This window comes from Euwallacea fornicatus, chromosome 1 (genome assembly GCF_040115645.1).
Source record: "Euwallacea fornicatus isolate EFF26 chromosome 1, ASM4011564v1, whole genome shotgun sequence".
NCBI classification, from domain to species: Eukaryota; Metazoa; Arthropoda; class Insecta; order Coleoptera; family Curculionidae; genus Euwallacea; species Euwallacea fornicatus.
In genome coordinates, this window is record NC_089541.1 from 7,504,408 (window position 1) to 7,528,831 (window position 24,424).

The following is a 24,424-nucleotide window of genomic DNA, read 5'->3' on the forward strand; positions in this document are numbered from 1 at the left end:
AGAGTAACCATAGTAAGAAAACGGCTCCCGAAGTTTTATTGCAACAAAACATGAGGAGACACGTTTTTTCATCTGCATCCTCGGTCATCAAATTAGATTAGTTATATTCGCATTTAGCAGCAGCTTCTAAAATCATCGATGACGCTTTTTCGTCGAATACAGATGGAAGCTTCAAAGCGACAAATGCTTCATGGCTCTCATAATAAAAATATCTTTCGCACAATGGCACTTCGGCAACTCGGACTATACGTACATTTAGCAGCTGAAAGGGTAGGTCCTTCAGTTCAGCCTCAGATGCTGCGAACGCTGTATCATCGGCAAACAATGCAGTGTCGAGCCCCCACCTCAATGCGATTAATAAAGGTCAAAAACAGAAGGGATTCGAGCGTGGAACCTGGCGGGACTTTACGATGCTATCCTGATGCTCAAAAGTTACCACTGACCTTCAGAAAAAATGGACTTAACCCCAACTAGCTTGAATTAACCCGAACTAAATTAGAACGAAACACTCAATCAAAAGCTTTCGGCAAATCGCATAACGTTACGTGAAGGAAATGCCCTTTTTCGAACCCCGCCCGCATTCAACTGATGCAAATAGCATCAGTTGAATCGAAACCCTTACGAAGTCTTAACATATATTTTAGGAAAATGAGGTTCTTTAAAGTCTAAGCTTATCTGTCTTGACAATGTGCATTAAACAATAAAGAAACAGATGGGGCCGGCCTTAACAAGTGTGGCGCAGTGGACGAAACTTTGAACCACCCTCCTAGACCCTCTAAGGAAAATCAGTCACCTTGCGCCGTGCCCATAAGGCCGGCATTGGAAAGAACATGAGTATCATTATTCTCCATTTGCGTACATACTATATCCGCCGACTTGGCCTCTCTCATTACAAAATCGCATTGTTTTTTCCAATTCGCAAATGATCAAACAAAGCATCGTCCAAAAAAACCATTGTGAACACTTCAGTGTGAATCACCTTGTTCTTCCTCATTCTTCGGACTGGCAATGACACGCTTTAAACTTGGCTTAATGGCCGAAAAGAATTTCCATTGTATGGGGGTTCTTCGTCCGAAGAAGCCTAATCTAACATCTGAAAGACAGCCATAAACAACGATTTCAGTCTTACGGAGTTTTTCGGCCGATGATGGTGATTATGAGGCATGACGAAGTTGGAGTCACCCTTGCTGCTTTGAAACTAAGAGATGTGCGAGGAAATTCGCTGACGAACTCCACAACGTTTTACTGCCCCTTATTTTCTCGAACTGAATCATAATTTTATCATTAAGAGACTGTTTATTTTGGTTATTGCAACGCGAATAAAACGTTCCTGCTAGGCCTCACGATTTGCATCCTAACGTATACCAACTTGGTTCAAGTATTATTATTTAAGAATTAATTGTTTATTTTACCACGAGATCTATGTGCATCTTGGTTAAATATTTATATGTGAAGATATGAGCGAGATCAAAAACAAATAACCTGCGATTTAAGTATAAATTTAGCAGCTTAAGTTGTTTTCGAAGTGCCTTTGCAAGTTCATTGACACTGCTTGCCAGGTATCATACATAAATAGTTTTTATTCTTAATATACTTGGAAATATTGAGTCCCACAGATCCGAAAATAAAAATCAACTTGTACAAACAAAAATACTGGGAATAGAACAATTTATGTATCAATTAGAGGCCCCCATTAACTCTCAAATAGTCTAAATTATTTAGTCTTGGAGATTTCCGTCCTTAAGACTAAAAATAGTGGGAAATCCGTTTTATTTGTGCTTGTGTCGAGGCAATTGCTGACTGGTTTGTAGAAAGGAAGCGGAAACTCCTTAATAAAGCCTTGTTTTAACATCATTCGAAACGTAGATTTCTTGGTAATTGTTCGAACATCAGACAATGAGCATGTTAACTCGAAACCGAAATGTATAACAATAGTGGTCCATCTCGGACATGATCCAGTCAGTGAAATAAATGCGTAGAATAAAATGGACTTTCCGTTTCTAACGTCCTTTAAACCGATTTGTGATTTTTGGTCTTTATCCTTTTGCAAATTTTCAAAAATCACCCCGCCTAAGCTTCTTCTCCTAGAACTTGTAAAACCGACTCTGATCAGTTCGACGAGAATATGAAAAGGGGCAAAGGCTGGCAAATATTTAGAAATTTAAGTAATATTTTAATCCTTTTTTAATTCCTTCGTTTAGAGGCCCTTTCAGAGCTCATCAAGCGGGGTGCCAAATTGTCCTCATGTTTCAGAAGCTTAAAATAAGTCGTGACCTCTGATATGATTTATTTAATTTTTCGCATTTCTCAGAGGTTAAAAATTATGAAACAATTTGTCTTAAGTTACATGGAGAACTACGTAATATTGCACGTTATTCGAAAACGGTGAGAGATCAGGAAAAACTACATAGGCGAAAAAAGATCTAAATTAATCGAAAAATTGAAATTTTGGGGAACAAAGGACCTAGATTCCTAAAGTGTGGGGGTCTGTCTCCAGGGAAAAAGGGCATTTTCTAAAATTTCAACTAAACCTGCAACTCAAATTTAAGTGAAATATATTTAAAACTCGGATCTGTGACCGAAAGTTTAATAAAAATGTAAATTTTAACCTCCCGTACCTCGTTAAGAATATGAAAGTTTAAAGTTTTTGTTGGGGCATTCGTCTTGTTTCATCTCCCTGTATAAAATACCGAGCGCCAAGTCGGGGCTGAAACACCCGGTGTTTAGAATAATTTTCCTATTACGTATTCGGTCTTAGCGGCAAGTGACAAAGCCAAGTAGAAAATATTTATTAAAAAAAAAACCGCTCTTAAAATGGCGCTTAATAGCGGCAGGAAAATCGGCTAATTTAATACATATGTTTGTTTCCATTAACATGCAATTTAGGCCCGGACGCGCAATCATCGTTTAATCGTAGTTCAGCTGAATCCGACCCCGATATGTTTTCATATCCATAAGAGGCAGGATATTGTTAGAATCAATGTCAATGCGACACCAACGAGTTTCTTGTAAGTAGCACCAGTCTACGAGGGCTGAGCTTAGCCGAACCAAGTTTATACAACCAGCCCTTAGTGTTCAATTACTAAGCCGTACGTTGACCAGGTTCAAGGCACAATTGGTCAGCTAAGAGTTAAAAAAACTGCATTACTTAAGAACTGTATATTTTTGATTACACAACACCGTCACCTATTAGTCCGATACTGTGTGCAAAATTTTTTCATTCCATAACATTACCTACTAAAAACACGGAAGTTTTAGGTTTTTATTATTGCTCAAATTAAATGTTAGTACAATTTATTTTAATATAATTATAGTCTCTTTCTAGGGGTGCTGTATTAGCCCTTCATTGGAGTCATGGTGCGTCGTCAAGGACTGAATTGTTAATTTACTCATATTTAGATGTTTTTTTTTCGTTATTAACGTTTTAAAATTTTCGTTGAACCCATATTTTCAAGTCGTTTACCACTCTTAAATTGAACAAATGAATATTTATTCAAGTGGTTTTGTCAAAAACTTTTATGTAGCCCGTTTTTTACCGATCAATGTATGTACAGTAGTGACCAAAAGTAGATAGACGAACATCATTTTTCGATTAAATCATGCATAGGTTAATTGATCTGTTTCTTATTCATGCATGTTATTTGTCGCAAAACACGTTATAAGAAATGATAAACAAATGTTGATGAAGTTACTTTATTGTCAAAAAATATAAATCTTTGGAATGTACCTGGTCAAAAGTAGATAACCGTGGTAAAAATAGTTAAATTTACTTTAAATTTTTAAGATATTAAAAAGATATTAGTACAATTTGCATTTGCTTTATAGTCTACAACAAGCCTCGCGGTGTAAAAGTGTCCATTGACTTAAAAGAATAAATTGTTAAAGCTTTCAATGATGGCAAGAGTAAATTGCTCACAGGTTCGATGTTAAAAAGGGGACCATTTGGGCTATAATCAAAAGATATCAAAGAAGTCGATCAATTGACCCGAAACTAAAAACTAGACGACCAAGGAAGTTGAAAAAAAAGATGTTCGGAAGATAAAGACTATTAGTTCGAAAAATTCATTCATATCTTCTGAGAAAATTCGGTCTGAGCTGGAAATTTTCGGAGATTCTGTGTCTTCAAGAACTGGAAGGTGAAGTTTAGTCGAAGAGAATTTATTTGCACTGAAGCCAGCTAAAAAAACTCCTCTCAGTAAGAAATATCGGAACGTCCTAATGAAATTTGCTAGACAACATACTTATTGGCTTTAACAGGATTGGGGACGAGTTTCCTGGGGGGGGGGGATGAGTCCAAGTTCAATTTGTTTAATTCCGATGGCATTCAATACGTTAGACCTTCTACTGATCAGCGATTAATCCTAAAATACACCAGACTCACAGTTAAAAATGGAGAAGCATCGGTAACGATACGGAGGATATTTAAGCGGTTTTGGTATTGACCTACTACACAGAATAAATCATGGACAGATTTGTGTACAAGGATATACTTCAGAATGTTACGTTACCTTACAATGGAGACAATTTATCCTTAAAATTCCATTTTTAACAACGATTCTAAACATTCCTCAAAGTTAGTTACACGATTTCTTGAAAAAGGAAAGTGCCGATTTTGAAGTGGTCTTCCCAGTCGCCCGATCTGAATCCCATAAAAGGCCTGTGGCAAATTGTTGATCAAGGATTGAAAGATAAAAATTATTCAAACTGTTTACTGAAATGCAACAAAAATTGGCAAAATATTGATCCAGCAATATTCAACAAATTGGCTGAATCAATGCCGCGTCGATGTCAGGCCGTCAATGACAACAGACATTTTACCAAATATTATTGCCTTGAGAAAGGTCCCAATTGATTTTTGAAATAATTTGAAGGAAATTGTTATGTTTTTATTAAGACTTTTAAATTGTCTATTTATTTTTGACCAGGTAAATTCCAAAGATTAATTTTTTTATAAAGAGTACAGTAACTTTATCAATATTTCTTTAGTATTGCCTATAACGTGTTTTGCGACAAGCCAGATACATGCATAGGAAACAGATCAATTAACCTACACATAATTTAATTGAAAAATTCTGTTTATCCATTACTTTTGACCATTACTGTGCATACCTGATATAGCAGAGACCTCTCATGGTTGAGTTAAAAAATTTTAGTTTTGAAGGCAAAAGCCTAAGGGCTTTTGAGAGTGAGAGCACCATTCTCATGTCTAAAGTCAACAAAATAATTAATGCTTTGTAACAAAGACAAAAAAAACATATTTCCCAGGGAGGAAACTTATTTTCCAACTCGAAGCCCTATTTAACATGAAACCTTGTAACATCAGTTAAAGTTTTATGTAATGCAATTATGCATAAATGTAAACCATCCCTAATGGAACCGCACCCCAAGATAAATTTTTAATTAAAGGTAAATCTTTATCCGGACATGCAGCCATTTAGAGATGGCCTCACGATTGACGAGACACTTCCACAAGTTCAATACTCGACCTCTATGTGTTGTTCAGAGTAAAAGGCCTTTGTTGCGCTTCACCCAGTTGCTCGACCTTAGCTTCGCCGTCGATCTCAGTGACCAACGCACAAAGACCCACTTTTACTCCTAATTCTACACCATAACCCAGCATTATGGGGAGACGAAGGTGGGTGACGGCCCAGGGCGTCGGACCAGGGAGGGTAGTATTTTATCTAGGGAAGCTTTAAAAATTTCGCTCGGAGCGTCAGATTTGTTAAGGCTGGCCCTGGTCAAAACCCAGTCAAAATTTTACCTCACTATTGTTACTGCCCAAAACAGCCATCAAGTAAACGAGAAGTGAAATTTCGAAGTGTTACAATAGATCATTCTTCACAAGAACCATTATATTTAACCTACATAACTCGAAAGTATATTGGATTATTCACGCTGGTTGTTGAAGATGACTAAACGTCAAGGACGCGCAAGACACGATTTAACAACTCAGAGCAGTTGGGAATTACAAGCGTTTACTTAGCATTACAATGAGGAGCGATCGGCGCGATTAATTTTCTTCTGGTTCATTTGCATTTTGTAATAAATTGCCACTGGAGTTTTGGGGGATTAAACACTGTTAATGAAGAAATGAACTGAAAACTCTTAATTAAATTTGCGTTGAACTGAATATTGTCAAGTGTCTTTGTTCGTGATTTCGATATTATGCTCTCACCGTTAGCATGTCGTCTTTCTGTAATTTATCTTCTAAGCTATGTCAAAATAAACTTTACTGCAATCGCACATTTATTTCCGCGATTTGCATATTTTACAGAGGCTGCTGCTTCTACCTCGTATTTGTAATTAGTCTATCTGACGCATTTAATTAATGCTGCAGGAAAACTCGGGAACGCACTACCGTCTCGCTTTAAGGTGGTACTTAGTAATGTTATCTAACAACCACCACACCCAAAGCTGTTCTTTCTCGGAGGATTTTAAACGCATTTTTTGATTCCTGACTGATTCTATTGAACCTAGCGATAGTCCGACTCCTTTGAACTTGGTTTGAACGAACGTTAAGGTTTGTGTTTGCTGATGATGTAACGCCCAATGGAAGGAAGTTAAACATCCGCAAGGCGTACTGACGGCTTTTTAAGATTTCTAGACAAACATTAGAGCAGTAATGAGAATCCCGTGACCTCGTGAATTTCAAGTTAAACTTGATATAAAATATTTTTACCGTTAAGTTATTTTTTTCATTAATTATCTGCTAAAATATTAGGTCGTGTAGTATGAAACGAGTAGAATTGAATTGAAACTTTAGTAATTTTTTTTTCATATGAAATGTTTTTATTGCCAATCGAAATATGCACCACCATTATCAATACACTTCTGCCATTTAACGGGAAGTTCATTGATTCTCCTGCTGTAAAAGCCTGCAGGCCGGGAGTCGATAAACTCGTGGAAGGCAGCTTTGACAGCCTCGTCGGAGTTGAATGATTTCCCTACCAAGAAGTTATCCAAATTTTGAAAGAAGTGGTAATCAATGGGTGCTAAGTCGGGCGAATACGGTGGATGACGAAGAGTTTCCAATTCCAACTCCTGTAGCTTGGCCAAGGTGACTTGTGCGGTGTGTGGCCGAGCGTTGTCGTGCAACAATAGCGGTGCGCTTCGATTGACTAATCTCGGCTGCTTAACCGTCAGTTGCCTCATCATTTCGGTCAGTTGTCGGCAGTAGACATCAGCCGTAATCGATTCGCCAGGTTTCATGAAGCTGTGATGGATGACACCTGCGTTGGACCACCAAACGGACACCATAAGCTTCTTTTGATGAAGATTTTTTTTCGCACAATGTTTTGGTGGTTCATCTTGATCCAACCACTGCGATGAACGTCTGGTATTGTCATATAGGATCCATTTCTCATCACAGGTAACAATCCGATTCAAAAATGGATCGTTATTATACCGGCACAACAAAGAAACACAAGCTTCGAGACGTCGTTCTTTCTGTATGTCGCTCGACTCATGCGGTACCCACTTGTCCAGCTTCTTCACCTCACCAATTTCAGCCAAATGAGTCAATATTGTTTTTTTGGTTACACTGAATATTCACGAAAATTCGAACGCACTTTGACGTGGATTCGCTTCCACCACGGCTTTCAGATGATCGTTATCCACTTGAGTTTCAAGTCGTCCACGTGGTTCATTTGTTAGGTCAAAATTGCCAGAACGAAATTTCATGAACCAACGAGATACTGTTTGCTGTGAAGTGACTTCAGTACCGAACACATCATTAATCTTGCGAGCCGTCTGAGCTGTTGTGGTTCCACTCATATTTCATTAACACACGAATTTCACTATTTTGCATGACTGTACAAAAATTTTTATAAAAATAAAAGTTTTCAATGATTTTTAACACTTTAAACTCTGATCGAAAGAGGAAGAATGTGCTTTTTCCACATAAAAAAGTCAAGTCCAAATATAGATTTAGAGTGAAGTTATTCGCAGTTGAATGTGGCATTTCGAGAATCTACTCATTTCATACTGCACGACCTAATAATTGCCAAATCTGTTGTGGTTATCGGCATTTTGCGGTCCTGATGCCAAGCCCAAATGCTGACAAACATTGAGACATTTACGAATATGTGAGAGAAATTTTAAAAAACTCACAAACTTACTCCTCTGTGCACATCAACGTAATAGATCTTCACTTTCTGCATTGTTCACCGCTTGATTGACCGAATATTTGAGATGTCACAAACAAGCCTGGACCTGTTTCACAACACATCAAAACATTTCGTCTCCTCTTATCCAGTCTTCGTCTGTTTGCCTCAATTTAGATTAATCTCCGCAACATTTCCTCCTTTCGAAGTTATTACACTGCGGTGCATTTTCTTTTTTCCTTAACGTTTTCATGCTATTCTATACCCGTGCGAATGTGTTATATTCGACACCGATTGTCCGAATCAGTTACAGCGAATCTACGTATTGATTTTGGATTTGGATTGGTGATTTGATAAATCACGAGATGTGGATGTAGATGATGAATTGATGTTGGTTTTCTTATGATTAATTGCGTGCGTTGTTGCGCGTAATTTTGGGGTGCGCGTTTTTGGGCGCGTTTGACTTGCCGAAATGATGCATAAGTGATTGAGGATTTATATCATGCAAGCAGTAGAGCGGCTTCTAATTTTACGTAAAACGAGATGGTGGTAGTAATGGTTTTACTTGATTTTTACAGCGGGGGGGATGTGCTCCAGTGATTTTAAGATCAGTGCCTACCAGGAACTGTGAAATCAAAAACCTGGGCAGTACCAACACTTTCCTTTAGGAGTGAATCCGGCCATGTCTCGCCGCCAAATTCGGACAGTTTCGGCTGATCTTGACGATGAATTGGATGGTTCCACTGGTTTTTTTGGGGCGAAAACGAGCGGAGCGTTCGCAGATTTCAAGCCCAATATCTGACTCCAAATAAAATTGTCGCTCCGCTTTAATTCCTATTAAAGAATCTCTTTAAAACCCGTGTGGCACCCCAGGCGTTTCCTTACGAAGAAAATCAGCTGCCTTTCCAGTGATTTATCTCATCCACGCAATGGAAACTCCCCTGCAACATTTTTCAAGGTGTAATAATCTGTTCCAGGGCCCTTCCTCGATTGATACTTTCTGAACCAATTTCTTAAAAATTTTAATTTTATGTTGATGCGTCTCCAAGATTTTTTTCGTTTCCAGACTCTATCATGGATTTTCTCTCCTCGCTCATTTCTCATCATCCAACTTAGCGTTACCTAACCGCTCAGTTAGACATCTCTCAACTCATAATACCTTGTTGTTCAACCTTTCCAAAGCTAATCGTGTGAATCTACTTATCGGTACCTTTTTTTCTCATTTCAAGCCGAGACAAATTTGCCGACCTGCAGCTGTTCCTGCACCGAAAATAATCGCATAATGAGTGACTCGCGACACGCAAGAATTACAAATTGCCAGCAGCGGTCGCTTTTCGGGATAATTTAAAGCGGAGTACAACCGAAATAACAGAGTACTCACAAGGAAGGTCCAAAACACGAGTGTTACGCACTTCCGCGTGGTCCGTGTTTTATTTTCGGTCTTTTTGGCCTAGATTTTGTTCTACGGAGTTTAAAATAAATAAAGTATCACGTCTTTGTCTATGCAATAAGTACTAACGGTACTTACTCTCCAACGAAAGCAGAAAATCCCACAATAACAGCTGTTCAGATACGAGTGTTCAAGTACACAGTCAATCAAAGTGAAACTCGTACAAATGAATTATTTTCATTAATTTTTCTTGATGTTAAAAAACTAAAACAAAATAATTGGCTGTTTAATCTTCATATTAAATGCTCCTGGTGGATAAACGAGGATTCCAAAAATGTTGCATTTTTTGTTAAATATTTTGAAAAATTCTATTGTTAAACCACCGAATTAAACCAAACTCCCCAATAATAACAGCGGACGGACAAGTAACAGAACCAAAGAATGACGTAAAATACCTAGGAATGATACTCGACTCCAAACTGAAGTTCACTAAACATGTAAAAACCATGAGAACAGAAACAATCAAAAGGGCTAAGCATTTCCGGTCACTAACATACAAAGACAAAGGGATCAGCACAAAGACTGCAACAAAAATATACCAATCCATATGCAGACCACTCCTGGACTACGGACACATCCTAAGAGCAAACGCACCGGAAAAGACCATAAAACACATACAAACAACAGAACATATCGCCCTACGAACTATCACAAAAATAAGAAACCCCAAAAACCCACTACACAACCCATCTAACCAACTATTATACGAACGCACGCACATGACAAGAATAACGGAACGACTACAACACATCCAAACAAAATGGAAAAACAATCCTCACAATCTAGCACTACTGACCCCACTGTGCCTAACAAGACAAACTAGACAATCACGCTTCCATTCTCCCACAAACACCCTCTTAGAACACTTCCAAATATAAACCCTATCCTAACACCTTATTCCCTTACCCCCTGCATTAGTCCCGCTTACACAACACCTAGTTTAAGAAAAATTGCAAATAGTGAGACCCTAAAATGAAATGTATAGACTCAAGGGCAGAAAGACCAAAAGGTCGATAGCCCATTTCGTCAGAAATAAAGATTTTGTATATATATATATACAGGGTTATTCACGCTATATGGCTCGGAATATTGTGGCCAAAATACGAGGTTTTCTAAAAATTTTTCTTTTGGGTTATATGGAGATCTATTATGGCTACTTTTTAAAATTATTTTCATATTATACAGGGTGTCCCAAAAGTGCTAAAAGTATCAAAGTTGTATTTTTTTAAATGGAACCCCTTGTATATTGTTGCATTTTTGGATTCTCCGATCAAAATAAATGTGTGTTTTAATAAGGTTTACAATACCTAGCACTTACGGTTTTTGAAATAATTTAAATTTTGTAAAAATTTGGCCTAATTTTCATGTTTTAACCACTTAAGCAGTATTTAAGTTATGTAAGCGTAATTTACAGTGTAGTGTAATAATGGATCATACTTTATATCCCAATCATGAAAAACTTGCCAGCTTATACAGGGTGTGCAAAAATTAAAACTATTCAAATGAGGACTTTAAGTGGCTATAACTGGATTAATTTAAATGCAATGCCATATTTTTTAACTTACCAGGATATGTAGTTTTTAAATACCCATCGAATGGTACTAGGATGTTCATAGCTAAGTTTTCGCGTTTTTGCAGAATGCACTAAATAATGGCTCCTTGCGCCATTTGGCGTCTTTTAGTTCAAAGTTCTAAATCACATATCAAGTATAACATAAAACGGAAACAAAATATTTATTACAGATGTTCGAAATGTCGACCGTCCATTTCCAAACACTTACAAATTCTTTTTTCAAAACCCCCGCTAATTCTGGACAACATTTGCGGAGTAACAGTTTCAAACGCGTCTCTTATACGTGTTTTCATATCCTGTGGAGTTGTTGGAGGCGTATTGTAGACAATTCCTTTTATGTATCCCCACAAAAAAAAATCTAGTGGAGTTAAGTCCGGGGATCTGGGGGGCCAATTTTGAAATCCGTTTCTACCTATCCACCTGTTTTTAAAGTTGGCATTTAAAAATTGCCGAACCTCGCGATGATACCCACCAGTTTCACCCGACACTTCCTGTCTCGTGAAACTGGTGCAATAATCTCTCAAAAACGGCTGGCTTAGGATGTTTTCTTTCGGGAAATCTTTGAGCATAAACTCGAGAAGCCAATAAACAATTCTTATGACATTCTCCAAGAATAAAAATCATGTCAATACGCTCTTCTTTTGGATAAATCTTCATTTTGACTATTTGCACTCGTTATAACACACACGCCTTAATCAGTAAAAACTAAAATGATCTTGACATTAGAGAGGATTTTTAGAGTAATAGAGAGCTTATGGGATTCGGGGTAGCTTAAATACCCAATCAGGGGATCGGTACCCATTAACAGGGTCAATCCACAGTTGGTAACTTTTTAAATCCTTAAACCGTATCTTGAGACAAAGGCAAAAATTGAGAATTTACGGGGAATTGCAGCTGTAAAGATTTTGACCAAATATGGATGAATTTAGACCTTTGTCTTGATAAGGATAAAAGAGTGAAAGTTCCTTTATGCAGGGCAACCCTTACAGGAAGAAAATGGGTTCCCAACATATGGTCATCACGGACATGATCGGACGGATTGCATAGGCATAGGCGTAGCCTGAGGGTATATTACACACTCTAGAAAAAAAGTACCTTTGCAGACTAAACTAAAAAATAAACTAAATTAACTATCTGATATTTTGAAATATCATAGGCAACTAGATACATTGGAACTTTGAACTAAAAGACGCCAAATGGCGCAAGGAGCCATTATTTAGTGCATTCTGCAAAAACGCGAAAACTTAGCTATGAACATCCTAGTACCATTCGATGGGTATTTAAAAACTACATATCCTGGTAAGTTAAAAAATATGGCATTGCATTTAAATTAATCCAGTTATAGCCACTTAAAGTCCTCATTTGAATAGTTTTAATTTTTGCACACCCTGTATAAGCTGGCAAGTTTTTCATGATTGGGATATAAAGTATGATCCATTATTACACTACACTGTAAATTACGCTTACATAACTTAAATACTGCTTAAGTGGTTAAAACATGAAAATAGGCCAAATTTTTACAAAATTTAAATTATTTCAAAAACCGTAAGTGCTAGGTATTGTAAACCTTATTAAAACACACATTTATTTTGATCGGAGAATCCAAAAATGCAACAATATACAAGGGGTTCCATTTAAAAAAATACAACTTTGATACTTTTAGCACTTTTGGGACACCCTGTATAATATGAAAATAATTTTAAAAAGTAGCCATAATAGATCCCCATATAACCCAAAAGAAAAATTTTTAGAAAACCTCGTATTTTGGCCACAATATTCCGAGCCGTATAGCGTGAATAACCCTGTATATATGTATATATATATATATATATACAGGGTGTCCCACAAGTGTTTCATTATATTTCAGTGGGTAATAGTACATTGAAAAATAATATGACTCCCTATATAAACCATATTCCAATAATGCTTCATTAAGAAGATACAGGGTGTTAAACTTAAAACACACCTGGAATATTTCAACGTATCAGAGTATCAATGAACAGGCGAGCTCAATTATGTATTGAACAAAATGGCCACCAATTTGAACAATTTCTATAATGTTATAGCAAATAAATAATATTTAAAACAAACTTAATATTATTAAAACCATTTAGAGAATATCGTGCATATAGACGGTATTCAATTTTTTACTGGCAAACGATACGTCGGACGAAAAAGAGTCAAGTGAGCATTTTTCTTCTAAATGAAATTAAACTTCTAAAAATAATTTTTATTTTGATAAAAAGCAGTGGCGCACCATGTTTTTCTTTAAAAATGTGCTGAGAGGTGTCCGTACGCACGTCACCGGTGAAACGAAAAATAGCCCTTTTGCATAAATAAATGCGTCTACATTAACTCTCAAAACATGCCAAATTTCACTTACATATCTCAAACGGTTTTGAATATATCAATAAAAGTTAGATTTTTTAAGTAAAGTTTAACACCCTGTATCTTCTTAATGAAGCATTATTGGAATATGGTTTATATAGGGAGTCATATTATTTTTCAATGTACTATTACCCACTGAAATATAATGAAACACTTGTGGGACACCCTGTATATATTTTTTGAAAAAATAAATTCTTGATATCAACGTGAAACTCGTACATCCAAAATATTTAGTAGTAAATGCATATTTAAAAGAGTTTAGTGTTAATCGTTTTGTGTTTTCTATACACTATTATCCTCGTTTATTTACATTTAATTGCTGTTTGCAATGGGTCGTCAAAGGGGACAAACCACCGTCATCGAAAAGAACCTCATCATTTACTATTATGAAAAGGGAAAAACTTACCGTGCAATAGGTAAAATAGTCAATAGGAGTCATACAACCGTACAGAGTATTATAGGTCGTTATATTAATGGAAGAAGTATTAAAAACAAAGCGCGAATTAGCCCTAGAAATATTCTTATGGATTATGGATATTGGATGGATTTTTGCTCCTAAATCCGCAAAAATTGTAGAAACATACCTAAATAAGGTCGTTAATCCACAAACCATTCGAAACTGATTACATAAGCATAACCTAATAGTAGAGTGGCTCGAAAGAAACCATGGATCAGAAAGACTAATAAAGTCAAACGTTTAAAATTTGCGGAAGAATGCCAAGAAAATAATTTTAACTTATGGAAAGACGTAATTTTTGCTTTTGAGAGCAAATTCAATATTTTGGGATTTATCAGATGAGCAGCAACTAATTTGAAGAAAACCCAATGAGGCATTTTACGTCCGACAGTGAATCACGGAGGAAGCTCCGGTATGGTCTGGAGGCAAAAGTCGGCAAAAGGTACTGGGAATCTTCATTTCATTGAAAGGACCATGGACTAAAATATGAATTTGGATATTTTAAAGCAAAATTTAAAGCAAAGTGCGCAGAAATTGGGAATTGAAATATCATATAAATATTACCAGGACAATGACCCAAAGCACAAGGCACTAAAAGTTAGACAATTGCTACTTTATAATTGTTCTAATCTAAAGTAATAGAAACATCTCCCCTGATTCCAGATCTAAACGTAATTGAAAATTTATGGAAGCCAGTTAAAAATTGCAACACGAAAACATTAAATTTCTAATAGAGAACTAAAATCTGCTTTGAGGAAAGAATGTAAATTGTACTAAATTGGTAAAATCTATATCCGACCGTCTAAAAAACGTTAGAAAAACAAAGGACTTTCAACTAAGTATTAAATTAAAACTGAATATGGTTTAGAGTTACAATTTGAATTGTGTACAAATTTAATTTTGAAATGGGAAATTGATTTTCATTTGGTATTAGACATGTGTGTGGAACTTTTGAATTATTTTTTCACTATTTATTGTATTCAATATACAATTTCATTTTGACCATGTATTCGTTGTCAATTTCTGCTTACTTTTTTCACTTATACCAAGTAAACTTAGTGTACAAGTGTCACTTTGACTGACTGCATTTGAGCGACACCTGTCAGATGTTATCCTAAGTTACACAATACATTAAAGAAATCTGTAGGTGCAAATCGCATCGTGAAAAAGATTGTTGTCGCTTCGCAAAAAATTACTTTCTTGCGAAGCGTCATAAGGACTTGAAGACAGTCACTCCGTTGAGCTTTCCCGATAAAAATAATATTAAAACTTGCACTGCAGCGCATTCTTTATCGAAGTAGTACCTGTCTAAACAACACATAGATATTACTGCATTATTACTTGGATAATGAGTCAGCCTGTCAATGCTTTCCATTGCACAACTTTAAATATAAACTTCAATTTCATAATGCCCTACAGGTTTATTAAAACGACATGGGATATACGATATCTTGCGTTGAATATATTTATGTTTTCAGTCTGCTGAAGTCGATACCGTATCGAATTGTCCATTCTGCTAAGCGATACGGCGATAAAAACTATTAGCTATGTAATACTCCATGTGGGAACCATTTGTTAATTCATTCTCGTGTCGCGGATATTAAATTAGTTGTGCCTTCATGTGGGCGAATACGTATTAACAAACAATCCCCATGTGAGTGAGCACGCTTAAGCGGAACTAGAGCTGTAAGTAATTCACCCTCAACGAGCTCTCAAAAGGCATCAAGGAGATTAGGAGGAGTTGGCGAAAAATCTCATTAGAGAACAACTGTCTTTCTGTAAAAGAAAAGAATTCAGAGATGGCACTGCTGTAAAAACCGTCGGAAAATCCCACTAACAACGACTATTTTTTACATGGTCTTTACCATATTACCACTGTCGACCCGCGTACAAGTTTTAGATGTTCTAGTATAATTAGTACATAATTTACGCTGCAGTGGTAATAAACTCGCACGCATAAAGCGAAAACAAAGCTTCTCTAAACAACAAAGGCAGTAAAGTTACTGAACCCTATATACGTTTAAAGGTATTCATCGAAATGTTATGCACGTGAATCAGCCTCTCGCAACCAAATAAATCACGTCAGCCGATTGAAATCCAGTTTCTGCAGCGGAACCAGAACTTACTCATCGGCCTATAGTACCGCGAATTGACGAAGAAGGTACCTGCCCGCTTTGTAGTGGTTTCCACGAGTGTTGGATTGCGATTGAGTCACAAATAAAGTGACGAATAACCCCGGATTCCGCAGGATTGTCCGGTTTTTCAGTTACATCTCGAAATAGACAATAGACGGTCCGGTTTTAAAGGACTTTTATAGAAATAGTAAAGATGTAATTGAGTTTTATAAATGCGCACAGAGGTTGAGCGTTTTGACAAATGGTTTTGTAACGGACTCGGCAATTTTGTAACAGGGAACATTGAACGAAACTCAAATGTTTTATGCGAAGGTTTCAATTATGTATCTTTATAAGTAACTACTTTTTTTTTATTAATACAATAATGTTACAATCTGTCACTATTACACTGGCGAGCATAAAATTCGGGTCACTTCGAAATTTTCAAATATAAATGTATTGAAAGAGAAGTGATATATAAATCCCATAGAACATGTTTGGGACGAGATGGGAAGATGTCTTCGCAGTCGTGTACCCGCTCCAAGAACGGCTAGGGAATTGCGAGAATTTCTTCAGGAAATATGGGAAAACCTACCCCAGGATGTTATTCGCAACCTCATTGAAAGCATGCCCCGACGCTTGCAGGCTGTCATAAACGCTAGAGGGGGAAATACGCGATATTAATGTCATTATGGGTTTTTTTTCGGTAGCACAAAATTGTGTTCAAAAATGTTACAGTGTTTGGGTAATGGACACCTGTACAATACATCGGTTATTTGGGTACAGGATCGTGTTTTTTTTTACCATTTACCCTTAACAAGGTTAAAGAACCTCAGAATCGATAAAGGCTATCCTTTTTTATTTTTTTGGAAGTTAGGAAGGCAAAAATTTCGAAAATACTAAAGTGATCCGAATTTTATGCTCGCCAGTATATTTTGGGACATTTAGTAACTTGTTTATATAATTAAAATTAAATACAATGGGTAGAGGGAGACTAACTGTTTAATTTCCCTGTTTATCTGTTGAATCTGTAACTCAATTCTAAAGGATTGTATCTTTTTAATCTGTGAGAGTAATTGCTGGAGTCCACTAGGTCTATAGCCAGGTGTTTTTGATGTCTATTAAGTCGTAAAATGTACTTTTTGGAGTGGTTTTCAATTTCTTCTCGTTTTGTGGGTACCTTTAAATCATTATGTAGGGTCTCATTGCTCACATACCATGGTGCTTTTGCTAACAATAAGTAACTACTGAGTATTGTTTTTTGTTTTTAATTTTATTTCCCCAAATTGAATTAATTGATAGCGTACAGTCAGTGACAAAAGTATTCGTACACCACCCAAAAAGTGAGAATAATGGCTATTTAGTACTTAAACTTAATAATGACATAAGGAACGTACAAAACGAGATCTAATCATATCTTTTGTATCATTAAAACAATAATTTTCAATCCAGATTTCATGTAAAAATTAAAAATATCATTTTAGGCAAGTCACAAAAATATTCGTACAACCTATTGTTGTTTTTATTATTATTTTATAAAGAATAGAGTATAGAAAAATATTCATATTTTTGTTCACCGGTATTTCTAAAATAATAAACAACATGTTTTTACCAAATTGTGCATTAGTATTAAACATGGGTCGTAAGGGCAAAAAGTGTTCCGAAGACGTTCGAAATTTAATTATAAAATTATTCAATGAGAAAAAATCTTACAGTCAAATCAGTAAAATTGTTAATAGAAGTCGATCCACTATTCAGTACATTATAAAAAACTGCAAAAATACCGGAAGTGTTTTGAAAAAACCACGAAAGGGGCGAAAGAAAAACTTGACTCTACGAGAAGATCGCGCACTTGTTCGGAAAATTAGAGAAAACCCGAGACAGAGTACCCCTATGTTAGCAGCGCAAATGTCAGAAGCCACTGGGAAGAATGTACATCCTCAAACTGTAAGAAGGGTTTTACGATCGGCTGTGTACCATGGCAGGGTTCCTCGAAAGAAACCCTTTATATCAAAAGTTAACCAGCAGAAACGTTTAGCTTTTGCACAGAACTACCTGGAAAAAGACGAGAGCTTTTGGGCAAAGGTGTTATTTACTGATGAAAGCAAGTTTAACTTGTTTGGGTCAGATGGTAAAGGAAAAGTGTGGCGTAAAAAAAATACAGCTTTGGATCCTGAAAATCTGTGTCCAACAATTAAACATGGTGGTGGCCATGTTATGGTTTGGGCAGCCATGGCAGCATCTGGAGTGGGTACTTTGGTTTTTATTGAGGGTAACATGGACCAGTATAAATATATGGAAATTTTACGGGCTAATCTACCTGTGAGTGTTGAAAAATTGGGATTGGAAAACTGGATTTTGCAGCAAGACAACGACTCAAAACATAATGCGCGTAACGTTAAGATGTGGATTGCCTACAATGTATCACGACTTTTAGACCATCCACCCCAGTCACCAGACCTCAACCCAATTGAACATCTCTGGGATCAATTAGACAGACAAATCCGCGTTCCTGGGGTTCAAAAACGAATTAAAAATAGAGAATCTCTTAAGGTCGTTTTAGAAGAACAATGGCAAAAAATATCTGCAGAAACAACGGCAAATTTAGTTTATTCAATGCCGAGAAGGCTTAAAGATGTTATTTTAGCCAAAGGAGGCCCAACAAAATATTGAATGTACTAAAAGTGGGAAAAGTTAATTAGTTTTTATCAGTGTACGAATACTTATATGACCTGCCGGAAATGATATTTTATTTATATTCTTAGAATCTAAGTTAAAATTTAATGTTTAAGTTGCAATAAACGAAATAAATAGGCTGTTTTCACCTGTTCCATATGCCAATTTTTATTTGTAATCCCAAGTAATTCTAATATTAACAATTTAGGTGGTGTACGAATAATTTTGTCACTGACTGTATATCTAAAGTCAATATACTGAATTTTTAATCCAAAACCTTTTTGTTCCAGAATAAAATAGAAGATAGCGTAAGCAATGAAGAAGTGGAGGTCGACATAGACGAACTCTTGGACATGGACAGTGATGAACTGAGGCGGAGGCATTTACAGGTAAAATATTAAACAATACTAAAATGAAGCAGTAACCCAAAAATTGAAATTCTCTGTGAATTATTATTGGCTTCTCGGATCTTTTGAGCCAATTTGTAATTTAACAAACCGAAGGGAGTGCTCGTAAAGTTTGGAATTTAATTGCACATGAACCCCAACACATGTACTTCATTGAGTTTCGCAGACAGACCAGGGGTTGCTCATGAATATTTTATTAGTATCGGATATATTAACCCTCCTAATATCGAGGGAATTTATTCACTGAATATTGTGGTTTTTATACAAATAAAGAGTAGAAAACTGACTCTTTCTCTCGGAATCAACTGAACTTTTTTCCTTGTTGTTATGTTGTATGTTAATTGATCTAGTGAATTTCAAGAGTAAAGAAAAACTTCTTGCCATCGTTAAAACAGCTGCAAAAATGTTTTATTACGGAAATTCCTGCGATCAATTATTTTTCCATGGAATTTTAATTAGGAACATAGATTTTCATTATCTGAAATGCAGGTTCGAACTGTGCAACAACTAAAAGGCATTTTAAACAATTTCGAAGTAAATGGTTTCGACGCTCTTTCGAGATTTCATTATTGCAACCAACGTGAGGTTACGAAAAAACATCCATCGACCAAGATGTTACCACTGTACTATAATAGTTTTTTGTTACAGAACCTTCTAATTAATGCCAAAGGCTCACAGAACGATGTTAAGGTGAATATGACATAGAAGATGCTTTTCCGTATTCAATATTACCTATATTTTTCAGAATTTCATCAATGACCTCCTAGAAAAAGCCAAGACTCTCTAAGATAAGCAAAGTGCCAATCCAGGTTCCAGTACTTTTAAATTTAATAAGAACGCGATGGTCGAGTCGTTGGTAGCTGTCTTCGAATGGTCTTATACTAAGATCATATTATACATTATAGATTGTGACTTTTGTTAATATAATTTTACTTTTCGCTTTAGTGCGACGATCGAATAATTATTATATTATGCTGATGATGAATCATATGATAACTTTGCACAACTGACCTAAATGATATTGCGATTGTTGTTATTAAACGTAAGCAGACTATTCCATCCTAATAAAAAGCAGTTTCTCGGGTCGTTGTAACGTGTGTCGTATTAAGTAGAAATATGTTACTTTTCTCCGTGTAGTTGTGTATTGAAAGGCCGTTTTAATTTCGTGTTTAGCAACTTAATGTTGCTACATAATGCTGGGTAGGTATACTTGTAAGCTTTAATGTGTGGTATTAAAATAGAACGTCTCAGGTGAGCTTTAAAAAAATATTAACCCAGTGCATTCATGAAAAATCTTGTTAAGCTCAATTTAAGATAGGCACTAATGAGAGTCTTCCTGATGACTAACGTGACGACGTGTATGAAACACCATGTCACTCATATGGCTCTTCTAGCTGCATAACAAAACAATTCTAGTATGTTTGATCATCCTGTAGGTACCTAAACAAATTTTTATTGTTGTACTCTATGCTTTGTTCATGGGGCTGACTTGAAGCATGTTCTCTTAGAGCAATTCGCCGCAACCCACATCGGACTTTCATTTTCTTAGGTACCATACTAAAGCAGTTTCTAGTATGTCCATTAATATCGAAATTTATCATATCAATACCATTTATCATACTAGTAAGTAGGGCTGACATGTTACACGTTGTTCTACTCTCCATAATCTCATTATCCGACAAACACACGTATCATTAACATCACCATCAGAATCATCCATATCAGTGATTAAATTTTGATAGTTTCATACTGAATTTTATTATGTGCCTCTATTGATTCCAGGCAATGTGCAAAGCATAGGCATATCCATTAATTGTTGACCGTTGCTTAGAAGCCCCCCTGTTCGCTCACAAAGTGAAAGTAAGTTTTATTGTAATAACTTGTAAAATTTTATTAGAATCCGTATCGAAACGTGCAAACTCTTCGCTCACATTTATGAGTTAAAATTTCACGCCCCTACACGTAATTCGGTCGCATCTAACCTATGCATTTTGGGGGCCTTTGGAACGCTCCCTACGTGCTACTTCGTAGCTTTCTTAATAGGTTCCTAATACTCTAACCCGAAGGTATAAAGTTGCTTCATCGAAAATAACACTGAAGAGTAAAAACACTTTTAACATGCGCACATTACTGTTAATTTATAAGATCATGCAATTTGTTTGTGATCTCCATTGTATAATCATGTCTATAATAACGTAAATTTATATAGTTACAACCGTAGAATATAGAACTTTTAATAAATAGCAACATATTGTATACATTTTGTTGTTTTATTTATTATTAAAGGGGGAAAGTGCTCGTTTTCAAGACACATTGTTTTCTTTTATGGTTCAAGAGAAGCGGATAAGTTTAAATTTTTTATTTAGGTCACTTACTTTTAGATTTATGCAAAGTATAAGGGGACTCCTGTAAACTACAGCCTAAACCATCTCACAAGAACAACTTGGGTTCGAAATTTCTTTGCGTATCTGAACCATCAAAGCAAATATATGAACGATTATAGGTTTTTCATGAAACTCCGTGAATTGTAATCGTCTAATTGAATCGTTCCATTTCTAACACTTTTTAATTATCTGAAATGTTCAAAGAGTTTTGATAAATTCAATCACTCTAAAAATTAATTAATAGATGAGCCAGGCTAACTATACTTTTCCACCCACCCAAAGATGGCGCTGAGATAGAAAACAAATCGGAACGCCAGTATTTTTGGTTGCATCAACATATTAAATGTACAAATTATTGAAATTTTTAATTAAAAATAAATCACATAAACTCCTCAATTTGTAGATAACATTATACCATATTTTGTATAACAATTTATTTTACTAAAGTTTACTTGATAATCAAAATCCAAATTTGAATACCTTTTTTCCATTTCTGTCAATTCAAATTTAAGGTGAAATTCCAGACAGCTTTCTCTAATTTTCCTTCAACTCACTATTTTATTCTCAAATTAATCTGGGCGAAACTAAATTAAAAAATTTAATAAACGTAAGTAAACCACTTTATTTTTAGCATTTTTTTCACTAATTTTAACACTTACTACCAACATTTATAATTCCAAATATCATAACGCACATGCGCATTTCATATCCTGAATACTCGAAACTGCCGATCTGGATCTAAAGTTTGGTTAGGATATTGGGGTCCTAAAAGCCATTCCATTTGCTTACGATCCGAATTCGAAGCTATTTAAAGCACATTCATAATTTACATATCGCAAGCAATTGTCAGAATAGAAGACGGTTTAATTAACATTTGTAAATTATCTTATGGCCCCAGTCGAAGATCACGACAGTGGCATGGAATCTCAAGAAGGTTCTCAGTCAGTCGATCCCGATTTGGAAAAGGATTCCAGTAAAGATGAAAGCTCCGATAAAGGACAATCAACCACAAAACAACTTGCAATTGAGAATGGAGATGAAGATGATGAAGTAAGTAGGAATTATTTAAAAATTAAATTTGTTACTTGTGCATGAGCAGACTATGATCAGCCTAGTATTTAACAAAAAAACAAAGTCTGAGGTGAGGATCTGATTAACTTTAATTTATTAAAGATGCATTAACACATAAGCATCAAGAAGCAACATTTGTAGTTAAAATACTTTTCAAAAAAATACTGTAAAACCTTGATTACATATCAATAAACTAAAAATATCTCAAGAATATATACTTAATTTCCCATATCTACAAGAAACATAGTGTAATAAAGTCAATACTGAATGTTGTTTCTATTTAGGTGAGGCCTAAGATATCAAATGATAAGTAAACTAACCTTAACCTAAGACACAAGAGTGAAACTTTTTAAATACAACCACAGAACATTCAAAAATTACTGGAATTTTTAACATGTTTTCAGCCTGATGAAACTTTAGCAGAACGTCTCTGGGGTCTTACAGAAATGTTTCCTGAATCAGTCAGGAATGTCACTTACTCAACAGTGGTCAATACAAAATTAGGAATTTGTAAAGCTTATGGTTTCTCCCGAAGTGCAGCTTGGATAATTTTCAGTACATCAATTATTCTCTTTGCCCCTGTTATTTTTGAAGTTGAGAGAGCAAATATGGAGGAAATGCAAAGAAATCAACAAAAACAGGTGAATAAAATAAAGAAACCATTAGAGTTTAAATGCATTTTTATTGTTTTAGCTTCTTCTTGGACCTAATAGTGCAATCTCAGGAGGTGTTCCACCTCCATTGTTGCCCTCTGTAAGCCAGCAATAGAACCTAACTAGAAGTTGGGATGAAAAATTTTAGCTTTAGTCTTTGTATTAGTTACTGTAAATGGATTGTAAATTATTTGTTACTACTGAATTTATATGTATTCTGTAGTCATTTTGAAGTTCTTCACTCGTGCATTTTTCCTAGAGGTACCCTCTGACATGAGCAGGTACCTGTGAGACTTTTTAAGTAAATATATGAGACTTCAAATTAGGGTGTTGGGTTTTAATTTAATGCTTTGTTTTAAGTAATAAAATATAAAGTAAATAAACACTGAAATAGTAAAAAAATTAAAAGAAAATAACCTTTATTCCTTTAATCATGTAAATCTAGGTATGCTGAAAAAATTAAAAGTGAAAAATTCACGATACTGCACTAGTTTTCCAAATGTCCTTTACTGAATATAATAAGGAACAAAGATCATTATGATTTTCTGCTGAAAAATCTTCGTTGCTGAATATGATGAAATCAGTCGCATGAATTTCTCTTGGACTTGTACAAAGACCCCGTACCTGCAAGAAAGTGAATTAATACTACTTAATCAAAGACACCTAATTTTGTGTTTCAATTAGAAAGAATGAATATAAGACCTAAATTGGGTGTAAAAAGTATTGTTAATAGTACTTTGAGACATATTAAAGGATAACTCTAAGACTAATTTTTCTCCAACATCATCTATAGTCAATGTAAACTGAAGCAAAGTGCAATAAAAATTGATAATTTTGAAAAATGAGCAAGCACGTATTTAAAAAATTTTCTAATCTACAAAAGTAGATAACCATAAGTGTAAAAATTGTGACAAATTTGTAGCATATTACAGTATGGTATACACATAGTTTAGTAATTGTTGTGTTCATACCTCAACCCATCCACTGACATGAGCATTTATTCTTTGGAGAGGAGTAATTCTCACTTGCAGTCCATCCGTAGACAAAATATGGAAAAACTCGCCAGATTGATCCACAGAGGTAACTTTTCCAATAATGGAGATATTTTTGTTTACAAAATTTGGCAGGAGCTTCCCGTTTACGATATCC

At 35.5% G+C, this 24,424-nt stretch overlaps 2 protein-coding genes across 5 annotated transcripts in view; both read left to right on the plus strand.

The window, feature by feature from the left end:
* The window catches only part of LOC136343181 (protein phosphatase 1 regulatory subunit 14B), a 48,045-nt gene extending 26,620 nt beyond the window's left edge, over nucleotides 1–21,425 (plus strand). For all 3 annotated transcript variants that reach the window (XM_066289773.1, XM_066289833.1, XM_066289912.1), the window contains exons 4-6: nucleotides 19,051–19,149; nucleotides 19,816–19,857; nucleotides 19,913–21,425. In XM_066289773.1, coding sequence (XP_066145870.1) covers nucleotides 19,051–19,149; nucleotides 19,816–19,857; nucleotides 19,913–19,954 — 183 coding nt within the window. In that variant the 3' untranslated portion in view covers nucleotides 19,955–21,425. The remainder of the gene's footprint in view (nucleotides 1–19,050; nucleotides 19,150–19,815; nucleotides 19,858–19,912) is intronic.
* A 577-nt stretch (nucleotides 21,426–22,002) lies between these two features.
* Nucleotides 22,003–23,601, plus strand: mge (translocase of outer mitochondrial membrane 22 homolog mge). Of its 2 annotated transcripts, XM_066290111.1 has the most exons (4): nucleotides 22,003–22,158; nucleotides 22,450–22,601; nucleotides 23,027–23,263; nucleotides 23,316–23,601. In XM_066290111.1, the coding sequence occupies exons 2-4, from the start codon at nucleotides 22,470–22,472 to the stop codon at nucleotides 23,388–23,390; spliced, it is 444 nt and encodes a 147-aa protein (XP_066146208.1). In that variant the 5' UTR covers nucleotides 22,003–22,158; nucleotides 22,450–22,469; the 3' UTR covers nucleotides 23,391–23,601. The 2 variants fall into 2 exon arrangements, with proteins under 2 accessions (XP_066146208.1, XP_066146134.1); XM_066290037.1 differs by lacking the exon at nucleotides 22,003–22,158 and having other exon boundaries at nucleotides 22,275–22,601.
* The last annotated feature ends 823 nt before the right edge of the window (nucleotides 23,602–24,424 follow it).